We start from the raw sequence: 24,798 nt of genomic DNA on the forward strand, positions 1-24,798 counted from the left end.
GCTCAGCAGGTGTTTCGCTTTATTTCTCAGAGCCCTGCGCTGTGATCTCGCCTCCACTGGCAGGCCTGTCTTCTGCACGCAGCGCCGTCTCGCCTGCAGAAAAAGCCCCGCCCCGCCTATTGAGTTACACGGTGATGTCAGCTCCTGGACACGGCGCGTGCAGCGGCGCACGCAGCCGTCCGAACGGCGAAGGTCCGCGAAAACACCATCTCCCACAAGACACCACGGTCCGCGCATGCGTGCAACTGCAGGCAAGAACAAAAACTACAAAGTGGTGGCCTGTGATAGGGCGCGCGCGACTCACGGACTACACATCCCAAGCGCCACGAGCCCCCGAATGACATGCGCGCTTCACTTTGCGAAGGCTTTTTAAATTTTTCTCCCCCCCCGAGCAAAATGGCTGCGCAGGTCGACCTGGCGCGCGTCAAATGTGGAGGAAAAGTGGAAGAGAAGAGCAGGGACGGTGGAGACAAGGCGGCGGCCAGGGAGAAGAAGAAGAAGAAGAAGCGGGAGCGCTCGCCGTGCGGCGACAAGCAGGAGAGAGCGGAGAAGGAGGCGAAGAGAGTGAAGCTGCATCACCAACATAACCAGCAGCACCACCGACACCACCATCAACAACAACACGCTGAACAACGGGCAGCTTTACCTCAGCAGCAGCAGCAGCAGCAGCAGCAGCATCCACCACCACCACAGCCGCCGCCGCAGCCGCCGAACTCTCAGCCGCGCCACTTCGGCACCAAAGAGCGTCCGCTCGCGCAGTCACGGACCACGTCGGGCGAGAACCACCACGGCCCCAAGAAAGCAGCCGCTGCCGCTGCTGTCCCATGGCCGCCGCGGAAGACTCCTCCAGCGTCCCGAGTTCCTCCGAAGGCGGCCGTGTCCGCTCTGCTGCAGCCCGCCCCGCTCTTCACCTTCACTCCGCTCACGGTCGCCAAGGCCGAGCCGCGCGAGCGCAAAGAGAAACGCAGCGAGAAGGACGCGAAAATAAAGGCGAAGAAGGAAAACGCGGAGGCGAACGTGAAAGTCCCGGAAAACAAGAAAAAGAAAGGTAAGGCAGTCAGCAGGGAAGCGGCTTAACCGAGCCAGCGGTTTAACTTCTGTCTGGTAGCAAGAAAAGCAGCCAGTTGAGGAGCAACTGCTCGGCGCGTTAGCCTGCGCTGCTAACACGCGCCGAGCCGTTAGTGGACGTGACGAGCGGACCGAACCGAGCTCCGTGTTGTTGTCCGTGTTGTTGGCTTTTGGTGTCCGTCTCAGAGCAGCGGGGTCATTTTCACCTGACCGCCTCAAACCGAGGGCAGAGTTGCGTGTCTGTCCGTCAGGCTGCAGATGGAAGTGTGTCCGTGTAATTCAGCAGCTCTTTAGCGAAATCCACGAAGTTACATCGGTTATTTTCCTTTAAAAGAGTTTTGTTTTGTTTTTTTCCCCCTTTTTTTGTTGGTACTTTACCATAATTTTTATGAGCGCGGTACCCAGAGGAGTCCATGTGGCCAGATATGGATTTGAAATATATGCCATGTTTTTAGCATCCATGTATTTTTCACTTATCTCTAGTTTATATTTGTCACATGTGTGACATGCATGCCAACCTATTTGGCCATTTTCAAATATGGGACATACTTGCCAAAAAAAGTGAAATGAATGAGAAATATTTAACATATTTTAATAATTGAGCGTTTAAAACCAGATAAAATAGCAGCAATTATAACAGTACTAGGGTGTAACTCAGGTCATATGTGGATGGTTCGCTTATGGTTCATATGTGCACATATGCCAAATATTTGGTATTATTGTTTACGGGTACATCCACATATCGACAACCTTATATATTTATGATTTTTTTGCTATTTTTAATTAAAAAAAGACTTTGTGTTACTTTTAACTGTTGAATGTCTGTATATAAACTCAGGAACACAACAACAAAAGGTTACGTAGCAAGCATAAAAAATAGACCTTGGTGGTTGGCAGTGTGTTGTGTTAATGAAGGTAACTTCAATGTTGTAAACTATAGATGTTTTAGATTATTATTAACCTACATATTTATCCTGAAAATTAAATGCAGTTTTTAAATGTTACTAAAATCTACTTAAAAGCAGTAAAGTCAGGTTAGTTTGTTTTTATTTTATGGTTTATTAATGTCTGATGTGAGTTTATAAGCTACATGTTTGTGTACCTCCTCAGTTCAGTTCAGTACCTGTTCACTTCAGTTGTTTCTGTGAAGTACTCAGATACTGTTGCCCAGATTAGACCTGAGTTGGTGGTCACAGATATGTTTTCCATTTCTTTGTCCTGGGCTCTAGCTGAAGGGACTAATAATGCTCTTATTTCACAAGAAACCATGAAGTAAAAACCCTTCACATGTCTTAAAAGTGCAGAAATAAGACACATCATCCTCTTTATTAGAAGCGAGCAGCAGCCTCTAACTGTACATCAACCACGAGCACCAACAAGGCTGGTGTTTCTAGCAAAGTGGTAGGAGACAGGTGTGTTGGATAAAAGTTAAGTCTTGATACGTTTAAGTAGGTGTTATGTTTGACATCTTGATTTTACCTTTAATACCAATTTAACTGTCTTGTGCCCCTTTCAGAGAGCCACAATGAGAACGGAAAAACTCAGACCCTGGAGGAGTACCTGCTTAAAAAGAAGAAGAAAAAGAAGAGACATCGGGAAGATGAGCGTGGCAAGCGATTGCGGATGTACAACAAGGAGGTGCAGACCATGTGTGCTGGGTTGACAGGAGACTACCCCACCTCGTCAGACGAGCCGGCTATACTTTCTTACATCAAAGATGAGAAGCTCTGTCAGACGAGCCCTGGCCTGGAAGAGTATCGCACCCCCAAAGGGGTGCAGACGCCTTTTCTCTCGCACCAAGACCATTTTATTCGTAGCTCATGCCTGCAGACGGGCTCTTGCTTTAGCAGGCTCATACATGAGGAGAGGCAGCCCAACGGAGGGGCGTCGGTGCTGCACGCTTATGCCGACGAGATCTCTTTTCTGCGCCCTGGAGACACTGAGAGGTTCGCCCGGGAGTTCCTCGAGTTGGCCTTCAGCGAAACATCTAAGGGAGCAGCGCGCTATGCGCTATCTGTGATACATGGTGCTGCTGCCTACCTGCCGGATTTCCTGGACTATTTTGCCTTCAACTTTCCCAACACACCAGTCAAAATGGAAATCCTAGGCAAGAAGGACATTGAGACTACTACCATCGCTAACTTTCACTCCCAGGTAAGGTGCTGGGTGATGCGTTGTCAATAGTGGTATGCTGATATTGATGTCACAAAACAGTACTGATGTTAGTTTTAGTTATATTACTAGATAAAATTATATAATGGTTATATAATTCCTTAAAATCTCAGGGAACAGAGTAAAATATAAAAATATTTGTATGATACTAAACTTGAGTGTTATATTAAACATCTAGCAAAGCTTGAGTGAGAAATATAAGATATAAATATGACAACATGGCTTAAATACTACTACTAATAATAATAATAAAATAATAATGCTGATTAGGCCTATCTGAGAACTCTGTGAGCATGGCTAGTTAGCAGCTTGACTGACAGCTTTCTACTCATACAGAGCTAAAATCATTATCCGATTTTTATGTGACGGTAAACTGGATGAAAAAAGTCACGGACTAACAGACAAACAAACAGGTAGACTAAGTAACGTGAATGAAAGAACGGACGATCAAACAATTTTCCTGTATGGATAAACAAATGAACAGATGACGGGCAGGAACAGACATTTGGTTTAACTTGCTAGTTTAGGTTTTGTTGGGTTAGCTTTAACTCACGAAGTTCCTCTGACTCTGAAACTTTTGTTTGGCTGGGGCGAGAGATGCCAGCCTTGTGGTTGGTAAGAGAAATGCTTATGGAAATGTGACGCGCTGTTAGGACCATCCAGGTTTACATTGAAAGGAGAGAATACTGGTGAAATACTGCAGACATGTATTAGCCATTGTGAAGATATCCATAAGATATACTTTGAACATCTGTATTTTATGCTCAGAGAAACAAGATTAACCTAATTAGATAGAAAGCTCAGATTTAGTTTCCCTGCAGCTTTGTAGGAGCATTGCTATTGCCCTGCTAGTTCATATTCACTGTAAGATTCCCTTTGGAATAGAAAAAGAACAATTTGATCAAAACAAGCTTGTCAGGCTCATAGAACCAGGACGTGCGGGTTCATTAACTTCATAAATGCTGACTTAAGTAACATCAGATATGGATATTGCGAGATATTTGCAAAATGTTGCTGTCAGAACAAAACCATATCTACATTTTTGCCATTTTTGGGGACAATTTGACAGTATCAGATAAAATTTAGTCTCACAATTTCATGATGAACACACAGACAGAGGTCCAAAATGACTTAGAATAACATTTCTTCACATTAACTCACAGTAATAATTAAGATTGTTTTCCTTCTTCTGTGGAGATGCCAAGCTAAAGCTTCTCAGCTGTTGAAGTCTTGGCCTACATACAATGCATGCAGCCCAGAAAATACATGAAAAATGAGGTAGCTGAAACACTTGACATGTAGAGTCTAGAAACCTTTATTATGTATTTGTGCATGTATTTGAAACCCTTTGGTAAAAATGGGTCATTGAGTAGCTAAAAGCAAGCATGCATTTCAATGAAAGTTCTTCCTCCGGCAGCATGCCAGCTTAAAAGTCATGAATAGCAGCCCGGCGGAGGTTGTGCATCTGTCAAGTGCACCATTCTTACCCTGCTAACCACCAGAGGAACAACACGGCGGAGGCTTTTATTGCTTACTTAAGTCTGGCATCAAGTATGTGGCACCGTCCAAAGTGCATTAACCATCTGCAGAAGTGCCTAGTGCTGTATGCTATATTCGCTGTCTGGAGGCCAAATGGCGAGGCTTTTCCTCCATGATGTTTCGGAGAGCTCCCCTTGGCTAAACAAACATGCATTAACAGACCTGTTGTAACACTTACATAGTAGGCAGTGAGCTGATATTGACATTTGATTCTGAATGCTCTTTCGAACAGAGAAGCTGACTAGATTTTAAGTGCATTCACTACTGTGAAAAGCACTTGAGGGTGCTTATAGAAGACAACCAACACAAAATTATTTCAACCAACTCCTGTGTCTCGTAATTATGCCACCCATGGAAAACATTTACAACCTCTAAGTAAAAATAGTCCAGGTTGTTGTTAATGAAGGCTTGGCTGTACAGTGCAGAGGTGGGCAAAATGTAATCTTTTTGATAACATCTTTCTTGGAAAATCTTAAGAATTTCTGTTCTTTATTTGGGTTATATGCATAACATTAACGTAACATTGAACTAGAAGTGGGCAGTATGGCGATATGTTACTGTTATCAAGATGAACAGCTTTTCTGAGCATATTGTGGATATTGTCCCTGGACTGGAGTGTTTCATTTAAAAATAGCATAAGTAGTCCTGTTTAGTTGGATTATTTCAGTACAGTACGAATAACAGTCATTATATTAGAGTTTTTAAATTTGGCACCACTAGTGCATTGTGTGTTTGTGTCAGAATATCTTGATGCGTATTATGTATCGTAAAGACCTCTTGATTATTTTGGCATATTGTTCACCTCTGTATCAAACTTACATTCGAGCTGTGGCTGGGTTTTAAAAGAACATGTGGTTGCAGGTGAGCCGAACATACTGCTCGGGGACGTACAGGGCCGGCCCCATGAGACAGATCAGCCTGGTGGGGGCTGTGGACGAGGAAGTGGGTGATTATTTCCCTGAGTTCCTGGACATGCTGGAAGAATCGCCATTCCTCAAGGTTAGCAAACATTCCTCTGCCAATGTACAACACAAGGACAGATAATTCATGACTTTCATGGTTCAATTTTTCCTCTCTTCACTAGTGCATGTTAAAATAATTCACTGAAATCTCACTTTGTTTAAGGACATCTGTTAGTATAGCGCGGTGTCATTCTGTTGGCTGCGCACTTGAGATTGCCTCGCTTGGTTTAATGTCCTGGCTGTGCAGGGTTTGCATCTGTGTTTGGACAGAATTAGTGCCAGAAGGCTGTAATTATTGAGCTGTGTGTCTGTGCAGATGACCTTGCCGTGGGGCAGTCTGTCCAGCCTGAAGTTGGACTGTCGTTCTCAAAGTGACGACGGGCCTATCATGTGGGTGAGACCAGGAGAGCAGATGGTTCCCACAGCTGACATGCCGAAGTCTCCGTTTAAAAGGCGCAGGTAAGCATCTTTATAACCTCCGTGCTGTTCTTATATATTCTGGTAAATGTTTAGTGACACTTGGCTTATGGGTTCATGACGGGAATAGGCAGTTCCATTCCTGCAGGATCACTGTGTAAGACGGGTCTAATGTTTTCCTTGCTCTAACACACCTTGTTCAGTGAACATTTGATTTTGATGCATTACAGTACAGTTCAACACCAAAGTGAACAGTGGTGCAAATGCCTTGTTTTAAAGGCCTTTTAAGTAGACCTGTATTGTGTATCAAGTTTATCATGACTTTGGCCGTTGATATTTGAGTGTGATGTACAGCCATTAACTGAATGTTTTGTGTCCTGACTGGAGATTTAATTACATTTACATTTATGGCATATGGCAGACGCTCTTATCCAGAGCGACTTACAATTTTCAATGATTTTATATAGCCAGGCCAAGGTGTTTAGGAGTCTTGCCCAAGGACTCTTATTGGTATAGTGTAGGGTGGTTACCCAGGTGGGGATTAAACCCCAGCCTGCAGTGTAGAAGGCAGAGGTGTTACCCACTACGCTACACCAACCACCAGTTAATTAAATGTTTGACCAGTGCTAGTGGTTTAAAAAAAAAAAACATGGGTTTTGGTTCATTTTTAATAAACAACCGTTCATATTTTCTTTGAAGCTGAGGAACGTTTTTAACAGACAGTTTAATCCACCAATAGCCCTACTAGAAATGAAGCGTACAGCTAATAATAATACTGTTCACAAGAACATTTTGAAGCAAATGATGGTACCAAAATGATGTACCACAACAAAAGCAAACATTCACAAGTGATGATGCAGATGGCTGGTTTATCTGTGCTCTCCAAAAAGAAGCTGTAGTCCATAGCAGTGTGAAGAAATTACACATCTGTGTGCAAACATAGAAAATGACATGGTGGACATGATCATGGCATTTGTTTATTTTTTTAGAATGCAGTCATATCATATAGTTGTCAGCTCCTCAATATAAACAAACCCACCTCTTGTGCAGAGTTCGTTTAATACAGTTTCCACTGTTCTGCAGTTTATACAAGTAACACGTTTTTATAACTCTGAGCATTAATACATAATTCAGTTAATGGGTGTATATCAAATTTTTTAGACTGGCTCTGAAAACTCTGCCAGTTAGATTTCAGAGCCAAAAATACAGTCTGTTTTGTCATTCATTTTAATAGGTTTTGTTCTTTTTTGATTTTAGGCTTACTGTTGGACTATTTAGTGTTGACTAATGACAGCTGATTATTGGTCTAAAGCTCAATTGCAAAATCATGCGTACCTTGTTTGCTTGGATGAGGCATTTGTCTGATACAAAAAAGAAATACTTTTGGGCAAAAATAATGCAGGACTACTACAGTCACATTAAGGGTTCACTAACAAATTGGAAAGTAAATTGCAGTCTAATGTAATTTGCAGTAAACACAATTGCTAGATTGCGGATAAGCTTCATTTGAGAGTTTAGCTGGGCACATTTTCAACAGCTTTACTTATAAGCTATGCTTCATAATATATTATAAATGTATGGGGTAAGAAACATAGTCTGTTATGAGTAGTAAACAAGTTATGTAACGTGGGCCTCCAATGATGCTTGCAGATCCATGAATGAGATCAAGAACCTACACTACTTGCCACGGACCAGCGAGCCACGGGAGGTTCTGTTTGAGGACAGGACAAGAGCCCATGCAGACCATGTAGGCCAGAGCTTCGACTGGCAGAGCACGGCTGCTGTGGGGGTCCTGAAGGCAGTGCAGTTTGGAGAGTGGTGAGTGGTAGCATTCACACATCTCCTGGGATACATTTCATAGAGTAATGACATGGTTAAACGGCTGTGTGCAAACAGCTTCCTGACCGTAAACAGACTGACCTTTTGATGTTGCTTTTTATCTGTGATCTGGCACGCAGGAGTGACCGACCGAGGATAACCAAAGACGTGATCTGTTTTCATGCCGAGGACTTCACTGACGTTGTGCAGAGGCTTCAACTTGACTTGTACGAGCCTCCTGTATCACAGGTGGGTACAGTACAGTACTCTAGTCTTTTTTGAGGTTACAAACATCAGAATCCCTCACAGATTATGAAGTACTAGCTTAAACAGCTCCATTTGTAGTGGAGGGCAGTTTGAAGGAAGTGAAAGTGTACCATTGAATAGGATAAGCAAGAAACTGGGGTGTTAGGTTTGTTCATTTGGCTTGATTTGTGACTCAAAGCAAGGCCTTATTAAGAATTTCAGAACCCACTGACCTGCAGTTAACCAGAGGGCCAAGGGACAGTTCATACCGTGGTCAGGGTATCCCTCTAAGGACAGCATGTCTGGATCAGATTTTATTTATTTTTTTAGTATGCAATTTTGAAAAGGGGAATTTTAAATGTTTTTCCAAAATGCTTTTACAAAATGCTGAAGATTTCTTGCAATACTTTAAAAACAAGTGGTATGTGGTGGGTTTTTTTTTTTTGTTGTTTTTTGGGGTTTTTTTTTTCCTCTCTTTTTCTGAGCATCTCCTCTACAAAGCAAAATTTGCTTGTCATAGTTGCTGCTTGGATTGAAAAACATGTTTGATTTGCTGTCACTTCAGGTTGTTCCTTGCAAGCTGTGTGTGGGTTTTCTCTCTAAAATTCCCTCTAAAAAGGTCAAATTCTTCTCATATGCCTGTCCTATTAGAACAGTGTACAAAATGTAGGAGCTATTTGTGCTTTTTGGTGCTAATTGTTTTTCTGGAGTTGGTAGCTCTGGATAATTTGTTACAGTGCTCAGCAGTTAGTGTTTATTTTAGTGTTTGTTTGTTCGTTCATTCATTTATTGGCATAGTGTTGAAAAGTGTAACCAGACTATTACACCACTGTACTTGCAAGAATACATTTCCATTCCCTGAAATTGCTGAGTTTGAGTAATTTATGTTTTTTCTAATGCAGTGTATCTGTATTGTTCGTTAAAGGTACTGAACTGGATTGGAAGTTGCTAATTCTATGAAACTTAAAGGGGAAAAATTACCCAAAATTGTATTAAGCACACCTACATAAAAACCCAGTTTATGTTAAACCAGGGGGGCTGGCCATGATAACCAGAAACCAACAAGTTAATGAAATGACTGAAATATATAGTGATGCATTAGTGAAAGTTCTGTGTTTTTAAATTTAAATTTCTTCTTCATTTTTCATTTCTAGCCATAAGACTCAAAAATCCATGACCCAGTTTAGCTTTAGCTCAGTGTGCCTAAGCAGCTTTCCAGCGCCCTCGCTGTCCACCATGTCCTTCTCTATAATTTTGCACACCCATGTGTGATTTTCCTTCTGTGCATCACACGCATATCAGAGAACATGGATGAATCCAGGGATGCACTGATAGCTTTTTTTTTCTTCTGACGGATACGGAGTCTGATACCATACTGCGAAACCTACTTATGAATGAAGTAGCTAGTGCTAGTTAACTATTGTTCTTTGAATAATCCACCATGTACGGACAAAGCCTACGATTTATATGCTCATTGTATGAAAAAAAAAACACTCTGTCCATGCTTTGTGAAATGCTCTGGTTTCCAAAAGGGAAACCCCCTTCTGATGACTCTTCGAAGTGGGAGAAACTTTTGGAAAAACTGCAGCTGCTCTGGGGCAAATACATGATCTGTATCTGTTTGTTTGTTAGCCAGAAAGCTAATGTAACAGCTAAGAAGCCAAATGTCATGTCTGTTTTTATTAGCCTTTACATCAGTGGCAATTCACTGGATCTATTTTATCACTGTGAAAGGATTCCCGGAGACTGAATGATATATTTACATAGTGCATGCTGGGTATTGTAGTGAGAGAACACTGATGATGACATCAAACTGACAGGTGTGTGGAATATTACAGAGCTAATGTAATAAGTGCTGGGTATTAGACCAGAATGCCCCTTTACTGATTGTGTTAGATGGCCTGTATTTTACACTGTATTTTACAGCACACATTCAGCTGTAGCTAGACAAGTACAAGTTGTAGGTCATAATGGAGTAAGGTAGATTTTGCACTCGAGTAACACTCCTGTCCTTGCAGTGTGTCCAGTGGGTGGACGATGCCAAACTGAACCAGCTGCGGCGAGAGGGCATCCGCTACGTCCGCGTACAGCTGTGTGATGACGACATCTACTTCATCCCCCGCAATGTCATCCACCAGTTCAAGACTGTGTCTGCTGTGTGCAGCCTGGCCTGGCACATCCGCCTCCAGCAGTACCAACCTGATGATGAGGGCAAGGAAGTAGAGGCCAAGCCCAGTGAGCCAAAATCCAAATCTCCTCCAGCCGAGGCCAAAGCTCCATCCTGTACCGCGGGGCTGCAGAAAAAAGAGTTAACAGCAAATTTGGCAACCAAGTCCAACAAGCCTGCTTTCCAACGACCGGCCACACCTCCTAGAGAACCTACGCCAGTCCCTCCTCCACCGGCTCCTCCTCAGCCAGCCACGTCTGCTCACGCTCCCCCCAGCCCCGTGTGTTTGGACCGCACCCTTGGCTCCTGCTCCCTCGCCACCACTTCTCCAGAGCCAGCGCTTCCTCAGGCTTGCCTAGAACCCGGCCCAGATGCCTCCCTCAATAGCAGCGCCCATTGCAGGCCCACAGATCTCCCCGAATAACCTGCCAACCAAACCCCTTCTTTCACAGGTGGGCTGAAATTTATTTAATGAACTTGACTGACATTCCAGTAAAGAAGTTGGACTGTCAAAAAAAGCATATTTGGACTTCCTGTAAACTTATGAAGACTATATATTTTTTTCCTTTGAAGGTTTTGGTTAAGAAATAACCCCATAAATACTTTTTAGGTTTTTCTCAGCCAAAGTATTTAATTTTAATAATATTTTTGCTGATTTCTCAGTGTTTTATATTTGTTTATATCTGAAATGGAGATCTCTGAAGAGGAACTTTTCGTATCGTTTCCCTAACTGTGCATCATGTGGATCAGCTAATTGGTTTTTACAAAAAAAAAAAAAAAGTGCCTGTCACAAGTGGAGAACAGCAATCATGTCTGAAAAGAAGAAAATGGTCTTGTTCTTTTTCCCTGGTCGCTCTGTTTCAGTTATATTTAAGCTTAGGCTAGAGAACTGATACCAGTTGAAAGTGATTTGCTTTTTTCATCAATGAGCAGGATTGGTTCTGATTTTGTGTTGTGCTGTTTGGCTTGATAAGAAAGCTAATTATTTTCATGCTGTTTTCCAAATGAGTAATAAACAAGCAACTACTCTCAAAGAGAAAGGCTTTGTGAACATGCATCTCTTTCAAGATTAATTGCGCCGTGCACACAGAATTTAGGATCTGACGGCAGCAAGCACAGAGCAGAAGTTTCTAATGGGTAGTTTATAGCTCTGATGCTGAAGGCATGCATTTGTAGAGTAATATGCTTATTTGATATGAATTTCTCAGGGTCCTTCATCCAGGAGCCACTCGTGCTTTTTGATGCCAGGTTTTTATCTGTAATTGGAAGCTCTAGTTAAATTTGTTATAGTTCTCAGCCTTAACCCACAACTGGTTGGTGTTTTTGGTCAGAAGTAAGTTGAAGTGTGACCAGACTGATGCACCATTGTACTTACAAGAGTGCATTTCCATTCACTTAAGCCTCCTCTGAACTTGAGTTTTTCTCAGACGCAGTGGATCATTACCTCTAATACCAATTAAAAGGCCTGAACTGGTTTGGAAGTTTCTGCCGCTGTTTTCAGAATGTGGGTGTTCTGTGGATGTAATTCATTAGCGCAGATGAAGGGCAGGTGGAAGCTGCTTGATTGATTTGATTGACTTCTGAGAGAGAGTGTGCCAATTAAATTGCTATCTTTAGTGCAATTCTAAACCACGCTAAACATTTAAAGGCATAATTCTGGTCCTTGGTATTCTCAGTCATTTTGAGTAAAGAGCAATTGCCTGACTTAAATGTTCGAGCCTTTTTAAACTGTGCTTTTTCTATTGCCTGAGTACATTTGCCTTTCTGGTTAATGGAAATTTTCTTCCTGTTTTCTGTCAGCGCTTGGGATTCAACGTTACTTTTTCTTCCAAGCTGTTTTCCTTGATCGTAGTTCTTGATGTGGCAATTCTGTCGAAGACTTGCTTTTTACACAACTACGGGCGAACCGTAAAACATTGATCAGGTTCTGAAGCTGTATTTTATGAAGGAAATGACGGTTGGTCTTTGCTGAGTAAGAGTTTAATATGTATTGTTAATCATGACTGACTATGCTCCGTTCTAATCTAGCTCCCTGCTTCAAAATGTTTATTATTTATGTATATGTTTAATGGGGGTGGGGGTTGGGGTGCTCTGTTTCTTCTGTGGTTGAATTTTAAAATGTCCCTAGTAATTAATGATGAGCATTTTAGGACTGTACTATCTGAGATGGTAGCTTCAAAGTGCAAATTAGTCAGTGCTGTTTTTAGTAATATTGTGTGTCTAATGTAATTTGCACATGTTGGTATGATGATATCATGCTCCTCAAAGAGGTTATGTCTCAACATCGGCATTTATTCACATGGAAAAGGCTTCGTCGACCGTAGCCACGAATTACTGCTGTTTCTGAAAACTGACCTTGTGCATCACCCACATGGAGATTGGAATGTATTTCATCTTCACACCAGCAAGAGAATGAATCCTAATGGCTTGCTGCATGGGTCACTCACAAGAGGACTCCTTAATGTCTTTCTCTGATGCAGTGATTTCCTCCTAGATCAAACGAGTGCCTTTTTAGCAAGTCTTACTCTCAACGCATGGTGTCCTACAAGCAGTCGTTCTTCCAAATACTCTGAGGCGTTGATTACGGCAGAGCTGCGCAGAGTCTAGCAATAATTAATGTCCATTCATCATTTGGCTAGACCTCAGTAAATCAGTAATGAGCCTTCCTTCGCCCTCTCACTGGGATAAAATTTCACACGTACTCTAACAAATGAAGGAGGCCATTTTGTACATCACAAAGAGGAAGATATTGTTGGCAGTTTTAATAAAAAGCAGCTTCTACAATGTGCAATACAACACATCATATTTCCATGCATTTCACACATTTCAGTGCAGTGACAAGGTGAACAGAGTCAGTTCTGTTCTTTTGGGATCACAGACTGTGTGTACGGCAGCGAGTTTAAAATAACGTTTCTAATTATATTCCATCCTCACCCGGCATTGACCGTTACAATTCAGGACTTACAGTCTCACAGGAATTCAAGAGGAGAACTGTTGTTCATCACTTTTGTATGATGATTCATTTTCTGGGAATAATTGGCAACTTGGGAATATTAACGTCGACCTGCCTTTTTCCACTTTCTCCTCCCCTGGATTGGTTCTTTCTAAGCACTTAAAGCTTTTATTAATATTGTTTTATTATTACATTGCATATATAGATAAACGCACAGTGTGTGTGCTGTGTTACTTCTGACTACTGGCAGCTACTTTCCTTTATTTTGTTGTTGTTATTGTTATTTAAGGTTTTTGATTGTTCTTCGTACTATAGGAGAAAAATCTGCTAGAGAATCAAGGCATGCTTTGTGTGAGTTTCATTCAATATCATTAATTGCTGTTGTTGATGTTTGTATTAAGATATCAAGAGGTCTCCATTTTACTGATTTTATTTTACTTTTTTTTTCTTTTTTAAGTACTTAGTCCAGTATAAAGTCATTTTTTTTTTCTTCTTTTTTTTGTGTAAATATCATTGACATTTAATAGAACGGTTATGTGGATACTCTTAATCATATGTATAAAAACATACAATGGAATGCATAGACTTTTTCTGTATTTTTTTAAAATAAATCATTTTCTGAGTGTACCAAGGTTTTATTTTTCTGAAAACACCAGTTTGAACATTTCAGCAGCGCATAAATACATTACAAAGTGCAAAAAAGCGCAAGTTCGACAGGACAGTCCACTCAAGAAAAAGTGTTTGTTTTAAATAAAACATCTTTGTGGTGTAGACAATGATTTGATACCAAAGACACAAAATGACCCACTACAACTGGGGGTTCAGGCTCTGTCCTAACAGCATACTACCCCTTTCTGTTTGCTCATTATGTGCTCTCTAATGTACATCCAGCTTGTCATCAAATGTTTTCCGTTTATAACTAAACAAAATGAACAAGGACGCTGACACAGATGGTGCTTTTCTGTTAGCCTGAGAATGAGAAAGTTGTTCATGTTGCCTGTGGTTTATTACACAGGTCTAATGGAGAGCAAAGCGGTCCTTGCAGAGTTCATCTCAAATGACAAAAACTATTACTCTGATATGCTGTCACCGCTAACGTGCTTCCATTTGTTCCAGGCACTCGCTTTGGTGATTGCACCACACCTGTGCTTCACAAACAAAGCCAGGTTCACCAAATTACATCAGTGTTTCATTACACATGAGAAAACGGGGGTAAAACAAAAGTACATTTTCATCTGTCTTCTGAATACAACACAAAATATTGTGCATAGCTGTCATACAGACGTCATCAGGAGCTTTTTGAGCTTTGGTTCATATATACACACAAACAAGTAATACTAAGAATTTAACAGGCCTATAGAAATAGTTGTGCAATTTATTTTGCTTTCATTTTATGAGAACGCTGTACCAAATATGCAAAAACAGCAGTGTGGCAGTCCTTCGCATAATACAGGCTGAGCCTAATCAGATCAAAATAGGCCCAATCAGTAGCAAACTAGGGCTGCACAATTCATCAGTATAGTGATACTGGCCTTTGCAATACTGATAAAGCAGAAGGCTGTAATATGGGACTTCTAACAAATCCCACATTTTTATTATGTGCTGTGAGCAAACTGACTAATCACTGTTAATCTAGGTCAGTTTCAGTTGATCCAATAAACAACTCATTTTGCTCTGAAATAAGTGGCCTGTCCTTAACCACAACAAGGATTCACTAGTGCACACTGCAGTATGTGCTCAGACATGATGCCTTACATTCTTGATTCAAATTGTGTTCATTTCCACATAGATAAAATAACAATTGTTGCCAAAAAATATATAAACAGAAAGACAAAACTGTATTTATTTATGTTGAAATGATACACATTCAAGTCAACTAAGTTCTATACACACCCCCCACCCCCTTGTGCTACTTCGTCCATGTGGTGCAGCCTGTGACCACATTACACTCTTGTGTTCTGCAAGGCAGAATAGCTACTCTAGGCTGGTTGGTCTTCAAGGCCTAACTAAAGACTCTTCGCTGCTAGCATTGCGCTGTCTGAAAGGCTGATGGAGGCAGCTGTGCTCAGGGACACTCCCCAGATGCTATGAGGCACTTCCTTTCCCGGCTTGTGCTTACACCCACGTCTCTGGATGGGTCCTTGGCCCTTTGGGCTTCCCAAAGCGTGTTCCAAAGCCTGGTGGAGGAGGGAATGAAGAAACATGATGTCAGGAACTGTGGGGCCAGGCTAAATATATCAAAATGTGATACAACATGTAAAACTACAAAATACTGCAACTATGAAAGCTAAATAAAGTACACTTGGTAGTGCAGTATGAGATCACTAACAGTATAACATTTGTTTTAAGGGAAAAACCTAAATATTAAGTATTTGCTGCATTTAACTAAATATATGTAGATATTTGTCTGAAATAGGTGTTAAATGCAAAAACACCTCTGCCATACTGGGCAGTTGTGGAGTTCAGTGTGCTGAGTAAAGGCTTTTACTGAATTTAACCCACAACAGTGCCACCCTGTGGCAGCATACAGGCTTTGCATGGTGCTGTAAGCCGTTCATTAATGCACTGATGGTTTTGGCAGTGCAGATGGCTGTATGATGAGTAGAAGAACCTTACCAAATTTGAATCCTCCAATAGCAGCACTGGGTGGAGCAGCAGGAGCAACAGGAGCAGCAGAAAGTGGAGCTGTCTTTGCTGCAAGCGTAACAGTAATAATAATAAATAACCGAGAACAGGGCTGCCCAAAGTGAGGACATTTTTCAAATACTTTTTAGACAAAACATATTCTTATACCCTTTTTAAAAATGTATGGCACAATCATTTACTAACAACAATCAAGGTGTAACCACACATATGTAGCTAATGACAGAAATAGACAATGGTCATAACAGGCAGTGGTACTTGGACAAGACAGGATTTAGGTGACACAGAAGCAAAAAACATCTCTTCAGTGAATTTAAAGACAAGCTGTGGCCTTCGCCAGTAAGGACAGTGCTGCACTATGTGGACAGTGCTGCTGAACACAAAATTTATCTCAGATTACATATTTATTTTAAAAAGTAGTTATCAGGTGAATTGTTGCCATAATACTCACTTTTTCTTCCTTTCAAAAACCTCAAACTCTGCAAGAACAGAAATAGTTATAAAGTCATATGCACTATAGTATAATCACATAAGTGGTGTGTGTCTAGTGTACAAGACGCTAATGACACACATACCAATAGATGACAAACAAAAACTTCTGTGAGTGTAAAAAGGCATTGATCTGAAAGCAGCGAGTCAGCTGCACTGATTCTGAATGTAAGAATCAATTACAGCTTATTGTTTTATAAATATTATACAGTAAGTATACACTCATTTCAACATACACTGTATTTCCAAAAGTATTCAGTCACCCATCCAAATCATTGAATTCAGGTGTTCCAATCGCTTCCATGGGCCTGCAGACTGCTTCTACAAACATTAGTGAAAGAATGGGTCGCTCTCAGGAGCTCAGTGAATTCCAGCATGGTACAGTGATAGGATGCCACCTGTGCAACAAGTCCAGTCGTGAAATTTCCTCACTACTAAATATTCCACAGTCAACAGTCAGTGGTATAACAAAGTGGAAGCGATTGGGAACGACAGCAACTCAGCCACGAAGTGGTAGGCCACGTAAAATGACAGAGCGGGGTCAGCGGATGTTGAAGGTCACCAACTTTCTGCAGAATCAATCATTACAGACCTCCAAACTTCATGTGGCCTTCAGATCAGCTCAAGAACAGTGTAGAGAGCTTCATGGAATGGGCTTCCATGGCCGAGCAGCTGCATCCAAGCCTTACATCACCAAGAGCAATGCACAGCGTGGAATGCAGTGGTGTAAAGTGCCACCACCGGACTCTAGAGCAGCGGACACGTGTTCTCTGGAGTGATGAATCACGCTTTTCCATCTGGCAATCTGATCAAAAATTCCCATAAACACACTCCTAAACCTTGTGGAAAGCCTTCCCAGAAGTGTTGAAGCTGTTATTGCCGCAAAGGTTGGGCTGACATCATATTAAACCCTATGGATTAAGAATGGGATGTCACTCAATTTCATATGTGAGTGAAGGCAGACGAGTGAATACTTCTGGAAATATAGTGTATTAAGAGTATTTTCAAACAGCAAAAAAGCTTATTGTATTGTTTATATTCTACTAATATGCACTCCCTTCAGTGTAATTGTATGAATTATTCTGAATCATATAACTGAATCGAATTCAATCCTGATGCACTGGGTCATTTCATAAAGGATCACATTTGAAGCAAGCTGTTCTGAGTTCAGATCTATACCACAGTTACACTAAAAAAGTGTAAGAGATAAACCTTTGTCCTGGCTTTACTGGCCAGTGATGTTCTCTCGGTAGCGGCGTCTGGTTGGCTTGCCACTGGTCTGGCGGGGACAGAAAGTCTGCTGTCCACTGGCTGCTGCTCTCCTATTGGACCAACACACTTTAAACTGACTGTTTTTACAGTGATGTATGTTTTATAAGAGTTGTGCGACTGTGCTGTCTGTTACCTCTCTGTGCTGTAACCGTGGTGATGGCGGCTGCATTGGGCAGAGGAGCCACAGATAAGGACTCTGCAAGAGTTAACACAACACTTTATCACATACACAGTCCCCCAGAGGCTTAGAAAGTAGTATTTCCTTCCTTGTTCAACATATTATGCATTATGAATGGTGGATAAGGTCAGAAGTTACTCATTCTGTAAAAATAAAAATGTTTACAGAGCTCTGCACTGTATCAAGTTTCCCTTATGGGTAAGTCAAAGGCTTGTATTAATGTTTTTAATCTTTGCGAAAAATTATCAAACTCACTCAATAATTCACTTCATGTAAAAAAATAAATAAATAAAATGAAATTAAATTAAATATAAATATATACATATACCCCGATCAGGCATAATATTATGACCACCCCCTTGTTTCTATGCTCATAAACACCTCAGTGTGACTGCTGGACTGAGAATAGTCCACCAATCACAAATATCCAGCCAACAGCGTCCTGTGACCACTGATGAAGAACTAGAGGATGACCAACACAAACTGTGCAGCAGCAGATGAGCTGTCGTCTCTGACTTTACATCTATAAGGTGGCCTGACAGCACTGCTGTGTCTGATCCATTCGTACCAGCACAGCACACACTAACACACCACCACCACGTCAGTGTTACTGCAGTGCTGAGAATGATCCACCACCCTAATAGTACCTGCTCTGTGAGGGTCCATGGGGGTCCTGACCACTGAAGAACAATGTAAAAGTATGCAGAGAAACAGATGGACTACAGTCTGTAATTGTAGAACTACAAAGTGCACCTGCTATATATACGCTATATACAGATAATGAGCATAGAAACAAGGAGGTGGTCATGATGATGATCAATGTATACATCTATCAAGTAAAAATGGCATATCTTCTGAGTTTCAAACACTGTAAGGAAGCAACATCAGCACAAAAATGAGGAGCTTCATAAAATGTGTTTCCTTGGCTGAGCAGCTGCACACAAGCCTAAAATCACTCTATAAAATGCCAAGCATCAGGTTTAATGGTGCATAGCACACCACCACTGTACTCTGGAGCAGTGGAAACATTGTCTAGAGAGATGAATCACACTTCACTATCTGGCAGTCTGATGGACAAATCTGCTTGGTGAATCTGTATCGAATGAGTTTGGATGACGCCAGGAAAAGTTTGGTGGAGGAAGGATAATGGTCTGGGGCTGTTTTTTCAGTGTTTGGGTGCCTTAGTTCCAGTGAAGGGTAATGTAAATGCTACAGCATACAAAGACTTTTCAGACAATTATATACTTCCAACTTTGTGGCAACAGTTTCAAGAAGGCCCTTTTCTCTTCCAGCACAACACAAAGCGAGCATGAGACGTGCTTTGATGGGTTTGATGAAGAGTGGCCTACACAAAGCCTGACCTCAACCCCACTGAACACCTCTGGGATGAATTGGAATGTTGACTGTCTGAATGGGCACAAATTGACACCCTCCAAAATCTTGTGAAAAGCATTCTCAGAAGAGTGGAGGCTGTTGTAGCTGTATTATAGCTGTATTAATGCCCACAGCTGTGGAATAAAATGTCAAACGACTCATATAGACTGGCATATTTTACATGTTATGGTTTATTGCTCCTGTATATTGAACTCAGTTTGTGTGATTTGACTGTGGGTGTTTAAACTTTTGTTTAGGACTGTAGAGACCATTTTCATAAGGGAAAGCTAAAGTATCAAGGACAGAACTATTCAACTGAAGTGCAAGGGCTTAACAAAGGTTACTTAAGTACAACATCTGCTGTGTGGTGTAACACTGTCTGAACAATAATCTACTATAAAAGGAAGATGGGGAAATGCTTACCTTTTTTTGAACTTCTCACTTTAACACTCTGTTGGAACAGTTACACACACATTAGCTTATATAGCGTGAAACAGCTGGCCTGTGTGAGTCATTACTGAAGCGTACAACAAATTTTTCATACTGCACTTGGAGTGTTACACACACACTCTCTCTCTCTCTGTATATATATATATATATAAAAAGTATAATACAAAGTTGAAATGATCTTATCTAGGAGAGAAAAGAGCTGAGAGTAATAATCAAACAGAACATGTTACCGTTATGCTACAGCACTGCTGTGAAACTGGCCTTAAAGCTCTTTTTGTGGCTTTTTCACATGAGATGTGAACATAAATGTCACTCTGCATTTTTTTTTCCATATCACTGATTATGTAACCACAGCCAGCAACTCTCGACTAGGCTAAGAAGTGTTACTAAGTGTCTTCCTTTAGCAGGTGACTGTGTCTTAGTTTACAGTGAACAGTTTTGTGTGATGGAAAAGAAGAGAGGTGTGAGTTACTTTGCTTCTGCTCATGACGTCTAGGAACGTCCTGGGCTGGGTGTTTCCTGCCCACTCAGACGAGGTGCCCAGACGCTGCCTTTGTTGCAGCATATCAGATGACTGACAGGGGGCACTGTTTCTTTGCTCTGCAGGAAACAAGAAAAGAAAGTTCTCAGAGAACTTCACAGTTGAGATGGCCAAAGCCACAGACTTTCTTTTTAATCTAATTTCATGTAACGTGAAGGCTAGTATGGTGAAGGACCAATAGAACTAACTTACATTAAAAGTAAAGAACATTGTTGCTTTCTCCTGTAAAGTCTCGATTCGAGTCTTGAAGTCGATCAATTCTTCAGTGTAGTCTTAACTAGCATGTCGAGCCTGTATATGCCTACACACTTGTTAATGTAAAACTGTGCTGGCTCAAAAACTAACATGTTTCAAGTATATACCAGTGTTAATTCAAGTTTCAAGTTAATTCAAGTTACCTAATATTAGGCCTATAAGCAGAAGAAGCAGTTGCTTAGAGACCCCAAACTACCAAGTGGCTCCACAAATAAGTAGTATTTACTTACTTAGTTTTTATTTACTATTATTTATTTTATTTATACTTTCAGTGTCTCAAATATACTTACTCAATACTACATTAGCTCTTAAATTGTTTTCCTGCTGAAAATTAATGACATATCTATTGCGGTAGGTAGCCAGCCCCCAAGTAGGATGTCACAAGGGTTTACAAATGGCCTTGTGTGCTCCTGTCCTTCACATTCATTTGTGACAGAATTTTTTCTGCTTTTTTTAGCACCAAATATTAATATATGGTTATTGTGGAAACATAGCCAAAATGATAACTTTACAGCAGAAAGGAGAAAACATGTTTGAACTTATAAAAGTTAATGTTACAAGCTTTGATTCCAAGTATTTGTTGATCATTTCCATTGATAAAATGTTCATGTAAAAGAATAAAATTCGACAAAAAATGGAGATATAAAGTTTTGTCTCAGTACTGATAATACTAAAACTACAGGTCAAAAAGTATATTTATCTATGGTGACTATAAAAGGAAACATCAGTACTGGACAAGTGAACACTTGCCTATTATAATCTTCATAAACATGTGAAGTAATCCTCAACTGAGTGAGAACTTTGTTCACCAATGCTTTGCCCTGTCTCTAATCTATACAGCTACTACAATACAGAGGTTACAGTGGACTACTGGACACTGTTCTGGATCAATTTGACCTCAGTGTACCTTCCTGTGTGTCCAGGATGAAGGACTCTGGGGTTCTCCTAGGGAGCGGAGGGGTGAGGGATGTTGGACTCGCTGGAGAAAAAAGAAACGTAGACTTAAATTCAAGCAAGATAAGAATGAAATTTGAGCAAGAGTGCTGTGAGGACACATTTACATGTATGTAATGTTTCAGATAAGACTACACAATGTTGATTCAGAGGGAAATATACCATTACATGACTCTGAAGGCCGCACAGGCAGAGGAGGAGTGAGACACGGTGGAGGCTCCTGAGTCAAAACTGAGAAATAAAAATAATAATAACAGATGCTTTTATCTGAATTCATGTAAATAGACAGGTAATTATTATTTACAGAGCCTGACACAGTTCCTAAAAGTGCCATTTTAGGTGTGCAGTACAATTTGTTAGATGATCAGGGAATTAGTTTAATCAAAAGCAACATGTCGAGAAGACTGAGTGCCTCCTGCTCTAGTCAGGCTACTTTTTCTATTTCACTGAGCAGGAATTGACTGATCAATGTGAATTTTTGCCGTGTAAATACAGAAACTGCAAACTGCCTCGCTTCTAGGCACTTCCCAGCAGAAATAGCTAAAGCCTGTAAACTGTTTAACTGTAGGGATTGTGTATAAACAGCTGGGACATGGATACATTGAAATGTATACAGATGTAGAGAAGTTTGTTACCTTCTGAAGGTCTCTGAAGAGCAGCGAGAGGCTGGATGTGAGCAGGAACTGTGTGGGTTGAGGAGAAGGGAGATGGAACACAGCTTACGTTAGCGTTCATGTGAGTTTTTGTAGATAAAAGATTGTTTAGCATAAAGTTTGTGTTGATACTGAGCTGAGATATGTATTTGAAGGACTTACCATGAAGTGACACTGTCAGTCTAGCTCTTAAACTCTGTAAGGAGAAAAATATTTATTCGCAGGTTTATTAGAAACACCTAGAGTAAGCCCAACCCTTTACAGTAAAAATGGCCAAGTTATTGATTTTTCACTATCAAATGGAAACCATATATTTAACCAAAAATCACACAAAAGACTCAACAACTAAATAAAATATCTTCTCAAACTTTTTCAGCATATAACACATCCTTTATCTTTCTTACAGCTTCCATTCTTTTCAGGAGACTTACTTTTAGCTTTTCAAAAACAGAGACACGTCCATAAACCCTAAGATACATCTACAAACCTTTATTCCACAGATATTATTTGGGTGGATGATTCTCAGCACAGCAGTGACACTTACATAGTAGTGGTGTGATAGTGTGTGTGTGATGGGTTCAGCTGTGTTAGAGTTTTTACATATATTAATGTCCCTGTCAGATTCAGAGTGGTCCATCAAGAGTACCTGCTCTGCTGATGAAAGGCTACAGGATGGCTAACAGAAATTGTTCATGACTACAGCTAGTCTCTAAATGGTCACCAGCAAGAGAGTAGTATCTTGTCAGTACTGTACACTTGAAACCCTGTCAGCTTTGCAAATACTCCCCAAAAGTGGAACGCAGCACTGTGCTCGTAAGATCACTCAAATAACTCATCATGAGGGTGCTATTATGAGTAAATGTCAGTGACCGTTTACCTTGCTCCTGGTCCAGGGTCTCTCAATGTCTGAGACTGAGTTCGAATTCCCAGACCATTCGGAGGACTTCCCAACTCGGAGCACAGTTTGCTGGGGCTTCTCTTGTACTGCATTCTGCACTAAATCTATTAGAAGATAAACACAAGTACATGTTATCCGTTCAGTACTCATTGAGCAAAAACCACTTAAGCTGCAGTCGAGAGCTTTAAGACTTATTATTCAGAAGCACCTATGAACAGTAACCACTATGAAAGTAATATGTAAGTTATGTAATTAGGAGAGTGAGGAGCTGATGGGTGGGTCATATACAGGCCCTTGAAAAAGCCCTGTAAAAAGCAGTCTGTGCGAGAAGGTTCTGACTTCAGAGACACAGAACCACATCTTTACACCCGCAGTTTCACTCCAGCAGTTTAAGGCCAGTAGGACAGCGATTTTGTGCCATGTAAATAAAGTCCTTATAGGAAAGTCCTTCATATTTCAGCCAGTGGCCGGTCTCCTCATTTATTTATAATGGCACTGATGTACACAGCAACTATTTGTGCTGGCTTTATGTGATGCCATGCATATTACTATTCTGGAAGAGATACTGTTGCCAATATACAAATTAACCATTGGTAACCAGTTAAACCATAAGCCAAAACATCAGAAACCAAAATAAACACTTAATGGTTTTATGGGTTTTTTTCAGCAGAGTTATGTTCAAACACTAAAGTTTGTTTTAGTCTAAAGCTTATTATGCTCAGTTTAAGCCTGCTGAATGTACAGTTTTATTCCTGCACATGTAATATAGCTAAGTGTACACATAAAGCCCCGGTATTAAGTGTAAGCTATTAATCTATATGTCTACATAACTTGCTTACCCAGGCCACATCAGCTGTAGTTCATGTAATATTTAGCCTGTGAATCTCTATATGCATTCAAACAAAACTTGTTTTAGCTGAAAGCTTAAAATATAATGTTAGCCCAATGCACATTCATCACAAATGTATTGGAAACCCAAATAAAACGTCTGAAATACTGATTAGTCTAAAACTCGCTAAGAGAAACCAAAACAAGTGTTGCCACTGCCGTGAAACTGCTGGTGTGAAACTGTGGCTCTGAAAACGGATATTACTAGGGGCTGTGCTGAAATGCTACTTATAACTTCAGCATGAATAGTTGGGGTGTATGGACCGTATAAACAAGGGCATGACCAGCACATTTTAAAATCTGAAAAATGTTTGGATACTAAATCAAACAATTTCTTTATTACAAAAAGGCTAATTTTGAACTGTCACAACATGGGCTTCAAAAATTTATGGTTAATAAATTTAGTTTCCATAAATTTAGTTTAGTTTCCTATGTGAGGTGTTTGATTCAGAACCAAGTGATCAGAAAATGTCTTGGTTTTATGTATAAGAAATCAGCAATGTTTTTAGGAACATGTAGCATGTTACAAGATCTGCTACTATCCTACCTTCATCGGTAGCCAATTCAAAGGACTCTGGCGTTCTCTCAGGCAAAGGGGGCACTGGAGAGGGTGGGCTTCCTGCAGGAAAATAGTGCTTTTACTGCTTTGACAGTGCCTTAGTTTTAGTTCCTCCTGTGTTTTTAGCCACTTACCTCCACTGGTCTGAGACACTGTCTCAGAGCCGGTTTCAGGCGGGATGATCACCACCAAATTCTGGTTGAACGAAGTGTTATCTGTAACTAAAAGACAGAGAAAACAGTCACATCAATGCATTCACAACTACCACTGAATCTAGGTAACTATATTGAGATGGATAAATG

General features: G+C 40.8%; 2 protein-coding genes across 2 annotated transcripts in view; one reads left to right on the forward strand and one right to left on the reverse strand.

Moving 5' to 3' along the window:
• The first annotated feature begins 242 nt into the window (after window positions 1–242).
• Window positions 243–11,429, forward strand: LOC108441398 (lysine-specific demethylase 9). Its single transcript, XM_017720884.2, has 7 exons — window positions 243–1,048; window positions 2,585–3,222; window positions 5,641–5,778; window positions 6,058–6,200; window positions 7,809–7,976; window positions 8,117–8,225; window positions 10,241–11,429. The coding sequence occupies exons 1-7, from the start codon at window positions 343–345 to the stop codon at window positions 10,811–10,813; spliced, it is 2,475 nt and encodes an 824-aa protein (XP_017576373.2). The 5' UTR covers window positions 243–342; the 3' UTR covers window positions 10,814–11,429.
• A 2,524-nt stretch (window positions 11,430–13,953) lies between these two features.
• Window positions 13,954–24,798, reverse strand: part of ptpn22 (protein tyrosine phosphatase non-receptor type 22) — a 39,164-nt gene continuing 28,319 nt past the window's right edge. The window contains 14 exon segments of the mRNA XM_017720882.2: window positions 13,954–15,519; window positions 15,959–16,036; window positions 16,437–16,464; window positions 17,687–17,796; window positions 17,880–17,942; window positions 19,722–19,749; window positions 20,221–20,348; window positions 21,452–21,523; window positions 21,661–21,729; window positions 22,134–22,181; window positions 22,314–22,347; window positions 23,029–23,153; window positions 24,485–24,556; window positions 24,631–24,717. Coding sequence (XP_017576371.2) covers window positions 15,458–15,519; window positions 15,959–16,036; window positions 16,437–16,464; window positions 17,687–17,796; window positions 17,880–17,942; window positions 19,722–19,749; window positions 20,221–20,348; window positions 21,452–21,523; window positions 21,661–21,729; window positions 22,134–22,181; window positions 22,314–22,347; window positions 23,029–23,153; window positions 24,485–24,556; window positions 24,631–24,717 — 1,004 coding nt within the window. The 3' untranslated portion in view covers window positions 13,954–15,457.

The sequence above is a fragment of the Pygocentrus nattereri genome, chromosome 9 (assembly GCF_015220715.1).
Source record: "Pygocentrus nattereri isolate fPygNat1 chromosome 9, fPygNat1.pri, whole genome shotgun sequence".
Taxonomy (NCBI): Eukaryota; Metazoa; Chordata; class Actinopteri; order Characiformes; family Serrasalmidae; genus Pygocentrus; species Pygocentrus nattereri.

Bases quoted from the DNA above. Each gene is read 5' to 3' on its own strand.
- LOC108441398 (XM_017720884.2), top strand. From the start codon at position 343: ATGCGCGCTTCACTTTGCGAAGGCTTTTTAAATTTTTCTCCCCCCCCG. The intron at 1,049-2,584 runs GTAAGGCAGTCA...TGCCCCTTTCAG, and splicing joins GGAAAACAAGAAAAAGAAAG to AGAGCCACAATGAGAACGGA. The intron at 5,779-6,057 runs GTTAGCAAACAT...GTGTCTGTGCAG, and splicing joins AAGAATCGCCATTCCTCAAG to ATGACCTTGCCGTGGGGCAG.